Here is a 12,187-nt window from a genome sequence, read left to right on the forward strand (position 1 = left end):
CCATTCTTCTCAAGTTGTTATGTTTTGTAGGGTAACTCTTCTGTGTAGAAGAAAGCCTTTCTCCATTTGCTTGCTTCACCTCTTCAGGTTGTGCTAGAACACTAGAAATGGACATGAAAAAAGGAGTAGTTTGAACTGTGTAGCAGTTTTATTGCCAGTTGCTCATAGCGTGGGGAGATTTTTTCCTGTGTCTGTAACAATTGACTTCCTACATGTTGCTTGGTGAAAGTGGGTTTAGTTCATAACAGGAACCTGTGTGCTAAGGACTCAAGTTCATAGAATCATAGAATCATAGAATGGCCTGGGTTGAAAAGGACCTCAAAGATCATCAAGTCTCAACCCCCCTGCTGAGTGCAGGGTTGCCAACCACTAGACCAGGCTGCCCAGAGCCACGTCCAGCCTGGCCTTGAATGCCTCCAGGGACGGGGCATCCACAACCTCCCTGGGCAACCTGTTCCAGTGCATCACCACCCTCTGAGTGAAAAGCTTCCTCCTAATATCTAACCTAAATCTCCCCTGTCTCAGCTTAAAACCATTCCCCCTTGTCCTATCCTATCTTACTGCAGTTTCTTCTTCTAGGCAGAGGTGAAAGGCTTCGGGAAAGCTTAGTAAGAACACATTGCCTGATTTCCTTTTTAAGCTGTGCTCTTGTAGCTGTGTTTCTGCTGTGAACGTGATACGCGAGTATCATTGATAGTGCTGATAGCCAACTCCTGTTACTGTGCTTGAAGACAAGGCATTGTAATTTCTGAAACCATAGCTCACATGGAGATTACTCATGGGTTATTGGTTTTGTCTGTAGATAGAGACAGTGCCCTGCTGATGTCATGTAAAAGAAACATTTAGATATGGCGTTAAGAGCCATGGTTTAGTGGGGTTATTGCTGGTAGGTGGATGGTTGGACTGGATGATCTTGTAGGTCTTTTCCAACCTAGCTAATTCTATGATTCCAAAAACATGCTATCAGGTACCAGCAAGCTCGTTCAGGCAGATCACCTACAAGTGCACAGTGGTTTCACTGGTGTTCAGTCATCACTGGCCCTGGGATGGTGTGAAATTTAGATGAAAAAGCACTGTTTGTCAGTCAATCTCTCTCCTCTAGACGATGTTTTTATAAGCCTGTGGTTACTGCTGTTGCTCTGTTTTGAATGCCCTTCTTATATCTAGTCCAGTGTCAAAAACTGGTCACTGTTCTGTGGGTAGGTAGGCATGGAGGAAGGCACTTGCATGAGAGGTTTGGGAGGGGGTAAGTCCTAACACTTCCCTTAAGGTGGTGGATTGTTTCACCCCTGTCTGTGCATGCTATTCCTATTTTGGTGGAACTGGCACAATAGACAGCGGAACTGAAGCTGGCCAAGAAGCAGTACAAAATAAATAACTAAGTGGAGAAATCTTTGCAGTGTCTTCACATTTTCTGCTCGGCTCATGGGGGAAATGGTTGTCAGATTTTACTGAAATCCATTTCGTAGCTTTAAGCAAATAATGTAGACTACTGTTTAAACACACCTCTTCATAACTGCTCGGAATTCTTAGCTTGGTATCTGAGCCTTAAAATTTTACGAAGCTTGAACTAAAATTATATGCAGTTATTGGCATTAATGCAGCAGTCAGCAATTTTTCATAAATAGCATTTGTTACAAAAGCAGAGACCTCCTTTTGACCTTCTGGTAGTAGGTCCTAAAATCTTGTAGTTGGGAGAGAGGAGGAGAGGTGGTGAGTGTTCACATTGCCCTCTGTAAGCAGGGAAGGAAGAAAGGGCTGTTATTTCTGGTTTTAAAAACTTGATTTTTTTTTTTTTTTAACATAGCAGTGAGGCCTGTGATAGCCTGAGATAGGCAAAGAGCTGAGCAGAATAACGAGGCAATAGGAGCTGCAGTAGGTAAAGGCAAGAATCTGTATCCAGTAAAAGCGTGGAAATATTAAGTCCAGTTCTCAGTGTCTGAAAACTTCAGAATTCTTGGGTAGTCAAGGTCTGATATTTTCTTAGAATCATAGAATGGCCTGGGTTGAAAAGAACCTTGAAGATCATTGAGTTTCAACCCCCTGCTGAGTGCAGGGTCACCAACCACCAGACCAGGCTGCCCAGAGCCACGTCCAGCCTGGCCTTGAATGCCTCCAGGGACGGGGGCATCCACAACCTCCTTGGGCAACCTGTTCCAATGCAATCACCATCCTCTGCATGAAAAAATTCCTCCTAATATCTAACCTAAATCTCCCCTGTCTCACTTTAAAACCATTCCCCCTTGTCCTATCGCTATCCACCTCGTGAACAATCGTTCCCCCTCCTGTTTATACACTCCCTTCAAGTATTGGAAGGCCACAGTGAGGTCTCCCCGGAGCCTTCTCCAAACTAAACAAGCCCAGTTCCCTCAGCCTTTCCTCATAGGAGAGATGCTCCAGCCTCTGATCATCTCGGTGGTCCTCCTGGTCCATTTACCGAGCAGTAGATTTGAACTAGTGTTTGTTTTATAATGGAGAAAGAAAAAGATAGAGGAGGTTTTCTAAATGGTCTTTCTTAACCTGTTTGAGAACAGTGGCATTCTGCTTGGAGCTCCGTGTCACCCCGAGCACACTTGATCCTCTGTAATGCTGTGAAGCAACACGAAGGCAGTTGGTCTGCGTTGCATTACACCTCTGTTATAAATAAAACTCAGTTTGCCGTTGCATCCATCTATTCCACGATGTCTAAATGTCAGGAGTTCTCAGCACACATTTCTCATCCCAGAAGCAGTAGCTGGAAAATAGTTCATTTACCGCACAGCTGTATTTGTTGTTGCAGTAATAGCATATTATTTACCAGCGAAGACATTTAAAGCTTTCATACTTTTCCATCAGAGAGTATCCTCACAAATCCCTAATCTATTTATTTAATTTTCTCCAGATTTATATAAATATTGAAAAAGAGGCGCCTTTCTGTGTATTTAAAGCACCTTGGGCATAGGGTAAAACTGCATTGCTAACAAAATCTGGAAGGTGTAGCAGTCTGCATCTGTCTCCCCGAGAGCAAACGGGGCAGCTCAGAAGGTCACATTCCTCTTTCGCTCTCCCATTAACAGTTTTCTCCCATTACCCTTCACTGTTTTTCCTTTAATCTCAGCACCGCATACTGAAACCGTGATCAGTAAGTGAATGAGTTGTTAAGGAGCAGGATATTTGCAAGAAACATGCAGCTGGGGGAAGCCATAGGACTTAACCCCATCCCAGTCCTCTTATGTAAGTGCTTCAGTAACATGGGGCTGTGGAGGGGCTGATGGAATTCACTTAGCAGTAGGCTGGTGCATCGTGCTGCAGCCTGCAGTGTAGTGGCTGCCCTGGTGCTGGTGGCCTAAGAGCACCTACAGATACAGGACAGATCTTAAAGCACTCCTTTCCATAGCTTGTCCAGTTTTGCAGGTGAAAAGTTGGTTAGTGTACGTAGGGTTCAAAGCAGCGAAAAGCTTCCACTTCTTGGTTGATGGGTGGTAATTCATTTTTATGTAAGGACGTTCAGCAGCAAAGCTTTGGTTTCCAAAGGAATGAAGCAAGAGCTGGTGACTTAGCCACCGTGCTTCTGAGTTAGGCTTCTGTTGGAACAGCTGAGAAGCTCATGCATTTCCCTTTGTCTCTCCTGCTAATAGAGGTGTGGAATGCTGTACTTCTCCCAAACTTTGTTCCTGGGTGACTTGAAGCATTTCTTTTGATGCTCTCTATCAGGCTTAAAAACTTGCTGATGGCTGTTTCATGCTTTGCCTCCCTTTTGGTTTTGCCCAACTGGATACACATAGAAAAATATGCAAAGGGTTCTTTCTTGTACCATGTTGAATGAAACATTTATAACACGTTAACATGATCGTGCTTGTTTATTTTTGCATTGTATCCCAGGTGGCAGAATTTCAGAATTACCACTTGTCCCAGCTCTGGGCTGTGGCTTTAGGGGACTTGAACTCCTTTGTGGAAAGCAAGACTTTTAAATCAGGATACACCAGCTTGCATTAAGCAGACAGTGCAGGAAGGAGAGTTTCACTTCTATCATGCCAATTTCTTTATGGTTTTGATGCTGCATTTTAATCTCATCACTTTGTCACATCTGTTGTATATGGTATTGGACTGCAAATTGTGGGGTTTCACTTCTGCCTTTTGCCACACACCTGAGGCAGCTGAATCATGGTGCTGTGTGTGTCAGCTAGCTGAAGATAATCTTACATTCTTGCTTTGAGATCCATGAGGGAAAAGCCCCATGTAAAAAGCAGCGTTACCTGGGAGACCACTGAGGAGTTAGCAGGCTCATAACGTGGCACAGGAGGGAATAATACTGCAACGCTGCAGCAAATCTGAATGGGAGATCTGATGGGTGAGCTCACTTTATTTTAAGCCAAAGCCAACTTCACTTCTTTACAGTCTCATACCCACGTGCTCACAAGCAAGCTGAAATGTGTGGCTGTTTTTGTAGGTAAAGAATTTAATCTAAAACAAACAAAAAAAAGACCATGATCTCTTCATCTTGGTTTTCCTTTGCTGAGGCACAGAGCATCTCCCGTGTGACTGAGGGCTGGCATAGCAAGCCATCATGTACACGTCTTGGCTGCCTATTTCACACCTGCAGCCATTCCAGTCTGTAAAGCCATACTCTTTAATGTGCAGTCACTCCTTCAGTAGCCTTCTAGCACTGTACAGATTTGAATCTAGAAATCTCTTCTGGGCTGTTGCAAAACGTGCAGTGTATGATGTGTTAATAGAAATCAGAGAACTCCAGCTCCATGCTGCGCAGCAGATTTTGACTTTTTTTTTTTAACTTCTGGATTCTGGATAATTAAAACAATTCCCGATTTCATTCTGACAGATAAACAGAGGTCACATGACAACTGAAGCCAAGAGGGCTGCCAAGATGGAAAAGAAGCTGAAGATTTTGCTTGGCGGTTATCAGTCTCGAGCAATGGGCCTCATCAAGCAGTTGAACGACCTGTGGGACCAAATAGAGCAGGCTCACCTGGAGCTGCGTACTTTTGAGGAGCTGAAGAAACACGAAGATGCTGCTATTCCACGGAGGCTGGAGGTGAGATTCCTCAGTGTGATGCCTCACTTCAAACATCAGGCCGTTTTGTGGAAGGGGTGCTTTTTACAAAGCAAACTCTGAAGTTCACAGCCTGAGTTTCTTAATGGTCTTCTTAAATGCTACTTTTGCCTATTAGCAGGCTCCTCTGCTGTTCACTTCAGTATCAAAGATTCTGTGACATATTACAAGCTGGTACTAATCGACTAGCGTGTTCTTTAACTTGGTTTTCATTTTATTTCCTCATGTGGTTTATTTTATTAATCTGTGCATGTTGGTGGAGGTTCTGTGTCTATCTTAATTTGGCTTGTTTTGTTTTTAATTATTGCTAGAACTTAGAGTAGACCTGCAAGTTATGTAGAGCTTTCTATAACCTTAAAAGTCAGTGAACCCTAGTTTATAGCGAGTCTTTTTTTTTTTTTTTAAACCTTGGTTGTATTCCTCTCTTAAACTGATGTTGTTGTCAGATTTGCAGATAAATGGACTTCTACAAATTGATGCGATAACCTCATTTTGGAACTGGCTTTTAACACGGCCCACGGTTTCAGAAGCTGAGTCACTGTAGTGCAATTGGAGTTCTGAGCTGTCCTCAGAGTTCAGGCTCTCTGCCTCGAGTCCCATTGCTGGCTGTGTTTTGTGATCTTGACCATTGCCCCCGAGCAATGGCAGCCAGCCTTGCTGGCTCTAACTGATCAGCATGACTTTGAGGAGGAAAGAGTAGCTTCAACGAGAAATACAAGAGTGAAAGGATATAAAATGAGCTAGCAGCTGGCAGTTTCAGAACTTGCAGTAGCTCTCATTCACACACTGCAGTGTTAGTGGAACAGGGCCTGCGGAAGGCCCTGCTGCAAGATGCTGTGCTAATGAGGAGGGCTGGCTCAAAAAAGGATTCTGAACAAACTCATAAAAGAGAAGAATCCATAGATAACTGTGAAGTCCAGGGAACTGCTTGTGGCTGGTTTCTCATTTGAAACCTCCCTTTTTGAAGCATTTCGTATCAACTGCTGTCAGAAACAGGATGCTGGAATAGGATGACCAAAATGCTAAACGCTGTAGTTTTTAAAGTAATTTTGTATTCTTGTATCTCAGCTTCCTCTGAAGGAACTGAAATCTAACCTTTGCTAAAGATGTGCAGGCGTGTGACTGACTGGTGAACTGTTCTCCTTTCAGTGTCTGAAGGAAGATGTGCAGCGACAGCAGGAGAGAGAAAAGGAGCTCCAGCAGAGATTTGCTGATTTCATGTTGGATAAAGAGACTTTTCAATCCAAGTATTAAGGCACAAAACTCCTTTCATCACTGACGTCATGTTTTTCAGGTGTGCAGATACTTCTCCAGCAGCTTTTGCCATCCGTTGCAGAAAGCAAGCGTAGTCTGCTGTTTGCATCTTGTCCACTTTTTTTTTTCCTTTACTGGACTATTTCAGATGTTCTAGGTATGAATGGCTTGGTCAAGGATTAAGAAAAAAAAGGATTGAAATCTCCAACCCTTTATTAAAAGAAAAACATCACCGTGGTATGGTTTTAGCCATGTCTTCATTTACTGGGATCATCACGTTATTCCTGGTGTTTTATCAGTCTTAAGGTCTGTAAGGTAGATGCCTGCAGAGTAAAGTCTTTTGAATAAACCTGGAATGCCAAAAATAATTATGAAATAAAATGCCTGTCTTTTGACTAAAACAGAATCCACCCCCAACCCAGATCTCTGTCACAATACTGAATAAATTATCGTTAATTGTCGTTCTTCCCCACTTGTACTTGTTCGTTCCCCCAAAAAACTGTGTTTTATAACAGGTGGGACTCATGCAGGGTAATTTTGGTCTACGTAAAACAGTGTTCTCAGGGCGGTGAGGTGCTGGCACTGCTGCCCAGAGCTGGGGGTGCCCCATCCCTGGAGGTGCCCAAGGCCATGGATGGGCAGCCTGAGCTGGGGGGGCACCCAGCCCACATCAGGGGGTTTGGATCTTGATGATTTTTAAGGTCCCTTCCAACCTATGCCATTCTGTGATTCTCTCCTGTGCACGTGGCTAAACGTTCTCTTTTATATCAGAACATTCAAGTGCTTGTGCTGTGAGTCGGTGTAACTTCATCCTGTTGCTTGTCTCTCTGATCACCGTCAGTTATTTGTTCTGTCCAGGTTTTAGAACTGGCCTTGGCTTTCAAGCCATGAACAACCTTCATCTTCAAGCATCTCCTAGGCATGTTGTGTGAGTTAATATAGACCAGGGAAAGCTTATAATAAATGGTGAGGATTTGACCAGCTCTGGAGGCCGAACTGCATGGATACGTCCATACTGTGCCATAGCTCAAGTTCAGCCTTGCACGCCATCCTGCAGAGCTTGATGGAGTTATGTGCTGAGCCCACAGGACTTAGGTTGCTTCACACAGAAGTACTCACATCTGATCTCTGTTGATCACCGATGGGAGCAGGTGCTGCAGGCAGCCTTACTCACCTGGACGTCGTTCTCAAGCCTTAATGCAATGATAGACTGCAGATTTCTAAAAATGTGTTATATATGTAACTAACCCAGGGCACATCTGGAAAAAAGTATTAAGCATCAATCTTTTAGCATATGGGGTAGCTTGTATGGGTTATACCCAAAAGGAAAAATGCACATCATGACAGTTCTTGCGGTCGTGTGGTAGCTAGAAGTATTAAGAAAAAACCCTTGTAGGTTTACCAATACCACAACTACGATTATTTCTTTCTTTTTAAGTCTGCAACAGAGCCTCTGATGTCTTTTAATATTTTTGACAGCTTCAAAGTTAAGATAGGTATTCAGACATTCTGCCTTAGCAAACACTTCTTCATGGCACATTCAGAAGGATGAGGTGTGGAGGTGACATGAAGGTGAGGTGTGACCATGGGACTAGGTCTGCCTTTTTTTCCAGAAGTATTTTAATGCCATGGGAAGATAATGCAGGCAGATGTTTGGGCTGATGTCTGAGAGTGTTAGGCCTGAGTGCCTAGCACTGCTTCGGCACCGTTGCTGAGCTCTGCTGAAAGAACTGCTGGAATTCACATGGGATGTGTACGCGTGTGTTGGATCCGTAGAGGTGTGAAAGCAGGAGCAGGGCAAGGCTGGGACAGCTGAGATCAAGGATTGCTGGTGTGGCAGCTGAAATGGAAGCGCTTAGGAGATTTGTTCAACCAAAGCTGGGTGCTAGCAGGCACTGATGGTCCCAACAGCAGGCAATCATGGAATCATCAGGGTTGGAAAAGACCTCCAAGATCATGCAGTCCAACTACCAATCCGACCACCATACCACCTACCAACGCTATTTCCCCACTAAACCATGTCCCTCAGTACAATATCTAAATGTTTCTTGAACACCTCCAGGGACGGTGACCCCACCACCTCCCAGGTCGGCCCATTCCAGCACCTGATCACTCTTTCAGAGAAGAAATATTTCCTAATATCCAACCTGAAGCTCCCCTGCTGCAACTGGAGGCCATTCCTCTCGCCCTGTCACTATAGCTATGTTGGAGCTGAGGCTGACCCCCACCTCACCACGACCTCCTTTCGGGGAGTTGTAGAGAGCAATGAGGTCTTGGGCTTAGGCCCATTTTCTATCCCAAACAATGCTCCCTGAATCTCCTTCTAAAACACCTTGTTACTGAACACAGGTCTTTGGTGGACAGGAGTAACCAGCGCACCTCAAAAACAAGCTTTGATTTGAAGCTTAGGAAGCTAGCTAGAAAAGTAGTATAACCATGACCAGGTACTGCAGTGAGGAACCAGGACCTGACAGTGACGGTTGTATGTGTGCTAACAATTTTGAGAATTATTTCACGTTCTCCCTGAGAAATCCCTCCATGCCCATTTGTCACGCCAAGATATATCTGCAAGTCTGTAAGGAATTTCAGCCTGTGATTTCCTTCCCTTCTTGGAACCGGACTTGGCGTTTACACGTTGGATCAATCCTGCAGCTGGAGCTCTTCTGAAGTCAGTGGAGTTGATAAGGCTGTCGTGGACTTCCAATGAAACTGGACTCGGGTACCTGAGGAAGTTAACAGGACAGCGTAAATTAGAAGGGCTGATAACAACCAGAAGATGTGCTGGAGGAGAGGGGGAGGTTCCCTGTGAGAGATCCCACAGAGCTGGAGCCAGCTCCCTGAGCGTGGCAAACGTCCAGAGAAATGAGCACTGCCTTAACCTTGTGATGAGTCACTGCAGCCAGTAATGGCTGTATGCACTGATTCACCCCTCACCTGAAGCAGAGGGTTAGTGTGCCACCAGAGAGAATCTTCTCTTTGCCCATTGCTGCTGCTTTCAGCTTCTGTGCCGTCGTTTGCTTGATGGCGAGCGTTGGAGCAGCCCTTACAATGGGTCGATCCAAGTTGGGTGGCTGGTGCTTTGTAGAGCCAGGAGCTGGGCCAGCTTTCAAGGCTGAAAGTGCCAACGGCTGTGACAGTGGGGCAGAATTGCCTCTTCCAGAGGCTGTGCCCCTTGGTTGTGTGGGTAAAGAGAATGAAGCAGGGTCTGCAGAGCTCCAAGTCAAGAAGCTGATAGGAGGCACGTGCCCACAGTTAGGCGCTTCTAGTGACGGAATGAATCTGAGCCCCTGATGGTAAACACTGGAGGCGCGACGCATTCTGCGAACACGGCCTGAAACACGGATTTCTAAACAAAAGGTGTCAAAACCCATGATGGATCTTTGTGTTTTGGCTGCAGACGAGCCAGCGGTGCCTTCAAGCAGTGTGTGAACTTTGGCTTGCCTTCGGTGTCCCAGGACAGCGATACTGCTGGGGAAGATGACAGCACTGAGGTCTGGACTTCATCTGCCTCGCATCCATCTCAGGAATCCGGCGTACAGTTGTCTTCCACGCTGTGGGTTCAAAGCAACACCTGCCTCCCGAGCAGGATTTAAAAGCAAAGTATTAAATAGCATTTCCCCCCCCCCATTCTCTTAGTTCAGCGAAATGCACTTTGAAAAATCGCCAGATACTCGTCTGAAAGCAAAGTGTGCTGATAACTGCTTCCAGACTTGTGTTTGCTGCCTTTCTGGGGCTGCAGCTTGTCCTTTTGCTTACCAGCAATGGAAGACGTGGTTCTGCTTGTCTGGAAGTCTTGTGCTCCCACGGACTCCCATGGGAGCGGGAGCAGCCCCTAACTCAGAGAAAGATATAAAGCACGTGCTCCAAGTGGATGCGAGCCATCTGTCACTGTAGCTCCCCTGAAGTGCATACAATTGTCTGATCACATTAAAAATTCTATCTGGTCTCAACGTGGCCCGTGTTGAATGAGGCCCTTCGTGACTTTGAAGTGAAGGAGAGTAGCAGGGGGTAAAACGAGGGACATCAGTGTTGAAGCACAGAGTCATGGAATCACCACGTTTGGAAAAGACCTCCAAGATCACCCAGTCCAACCATCCACCTACCACCAATATTTCCCACTGAACCATGTCCCTCAGTACCATGTCTACATGGTTCTTGAACACCCCTGGGTGTGGTGACCCCAGCATCTCCCTGGTGCCTGAGCACTCTTTCAGAGAATAAATTTTTCCTAATGTCCAACCTGAATTTCCCCTGGCTCTTTTCCTTCTCCTCTCGATTATTCCCCAGGCGATAGGGAATGGCGGTATGTGTTTTGTTGGTCTTCTTTTTAATGTGTTAAGAGATGCCTTACTTTCAAGGTTTGAAAAGTCTCTCAAGTCAAAAGTTTTTTGTGTATTGGATTAGACAGAGCTGCCTCGTTGGGTCACTTTCAGGTTTCCATGTTACAACGGCGGTTCTGATGCGTTTGGGTGCCTCGAAGGAGATGGAAGTACTTCTTTTCAGATCACTGATGTACACTGAAGGCGTTTATGAATTGTGATGAGAGGAGACACAGACCATTTTCTTATTTGCGCAGCTCATACATCAGATCACTTGCCAAACGTGCTGCAGGTCAATGCCTCAGGATCACACCGAGAGCATGCTGGATTCCCCTCTTCCTCCTCTCCTATTTCCCCCACTCCCTTCCATCCTGCTCAAAAGAAATGTGGGGTCTATTTCGTGTAATAATCACACCAGCAACATTTCAAGGCATGCTGTGCACCTCAGATGAGACCTTGGCCCCAGTGAAGTCAAGGGGAGATTTGGCTTCATCTTCAGTGAAGCTGAGATTTCCTCTGCTCTCCTCCCGTCTGCGCTGGAAAAGCCTTTGTGTCGGGAGAAGAGAAAGATGCTCTTCTGACAAACACTCATAGAGGCTGAGTGAAGTGGGACCAGACAGCCAGGATTACATCTCTATTCCATGGCCAGTGAAAGCTTTTCCAGAGCTAATTCTGCTGGGACTGAACCCACCAGCTGAACCTCAGACAGAAAGGCACCCCAGCTTATGGGGGTTTTTAAACTAATTATTGCACTGATCTCGATCATATCTAGCCCTTGCGTAAAGCATTGATTTCAAAGCTGTCTCTCTCTTATCTATTCACGTTCATGAATTATCTTAGGATTTGGGCAGGGCCAGCACAAAAATTGGATCTTAAAGCGCAAGTCTGCATTAATTGATCTGCACGGCAGACCATGAGGTGGCTATAAATAGAAGATAAATTATTCCTTGGATTATCCCCCCCTCTTTCCTTTCTTAATTCAAACTCAACCAAATCAATCTCCGGGGCAGAACGGATTTGCCTCCCCTTGGCCTGATCTTCTTCCAAAGATTTTCAAGGCTTCGGGGGCAGGTAGGCTCTTTCATTAGACCTTATACGTGGAAAACACAGATATTTATGAAGTTATGAACTCTGAAATTATGACCCCACCTCCCTTTTCCAGCTGTTTCATTCTAAGATACCCTCCCTCCAAGCCATGCTTCTTTCATGTCCTTAGCTCATCCTGGCTACAACTCAAAGATTTTATGCTGTCTTTCTTAAAAACGGCAGTGCTATGGAAGTCCAGGCAAAAAGCATCCTTCAATCTACCAGCAGTGTAAAGCAGCCACCTCAATCCAAATCACGTTAAACTGGTGGTGAGCTTAATTGTGGGCGTGAGGGTAGTCTGGCGTGTGGTTGAATCCAATTTCCTAACAGATCCTGCAGTGTATTATTATCAGCAAAGCAACCCCTCCAGCACTGTATGTCCCTTCCTTCCCTTTATTGCAAATGTCTTTTGGTTAACAGCGAGGCTCTGTTTTAATTTTGCAGCTACCCTGTGACCACAGGACACGGGACCATCAGC

The 12,187-nt window shown here is 45.3% G+C and overlaps 1 protein-coding gene across 1 annotated transcript in view; it reads left to right on the forward strand.

Moving 5' to 3' along the window:
- CDC5L (cell division cycle 5 like) overlaps positions 1-6,672 on the forward strand; it is a 29,851-nt gene extending 23,179 nt beyond the window's left edge. The window contains exons 15-16 of the mRNA XM_021389397.1: positions 4,820-5,032; positions 6,200-6,672. Of these exons, the coding sequence (XP_021245072.1) occupies positions 4,820-5,032; positions 6,200-6,304 (318 nt within the window). The 3' untranslated portion in view covers positions 6,305-6,672. The remainder of the gene's footprint in view (positions 1-4,819; positions 5,033-6,199) is intronic.

This window comes from Numida meleagris, chromosome 3 (genome assembly GCF_002078875.1).
Source record: "Numida meleagris isolate 19003 breed g44 Domestic line chromosome 3, NumMel1.0, whole genome shotgun sequence".
Classification (NCBI taxonomy): Eukaryota; Metazoa; Chordata; class Aves; order Galliformes; family Numididae; genus Numida; species Numida meleagris.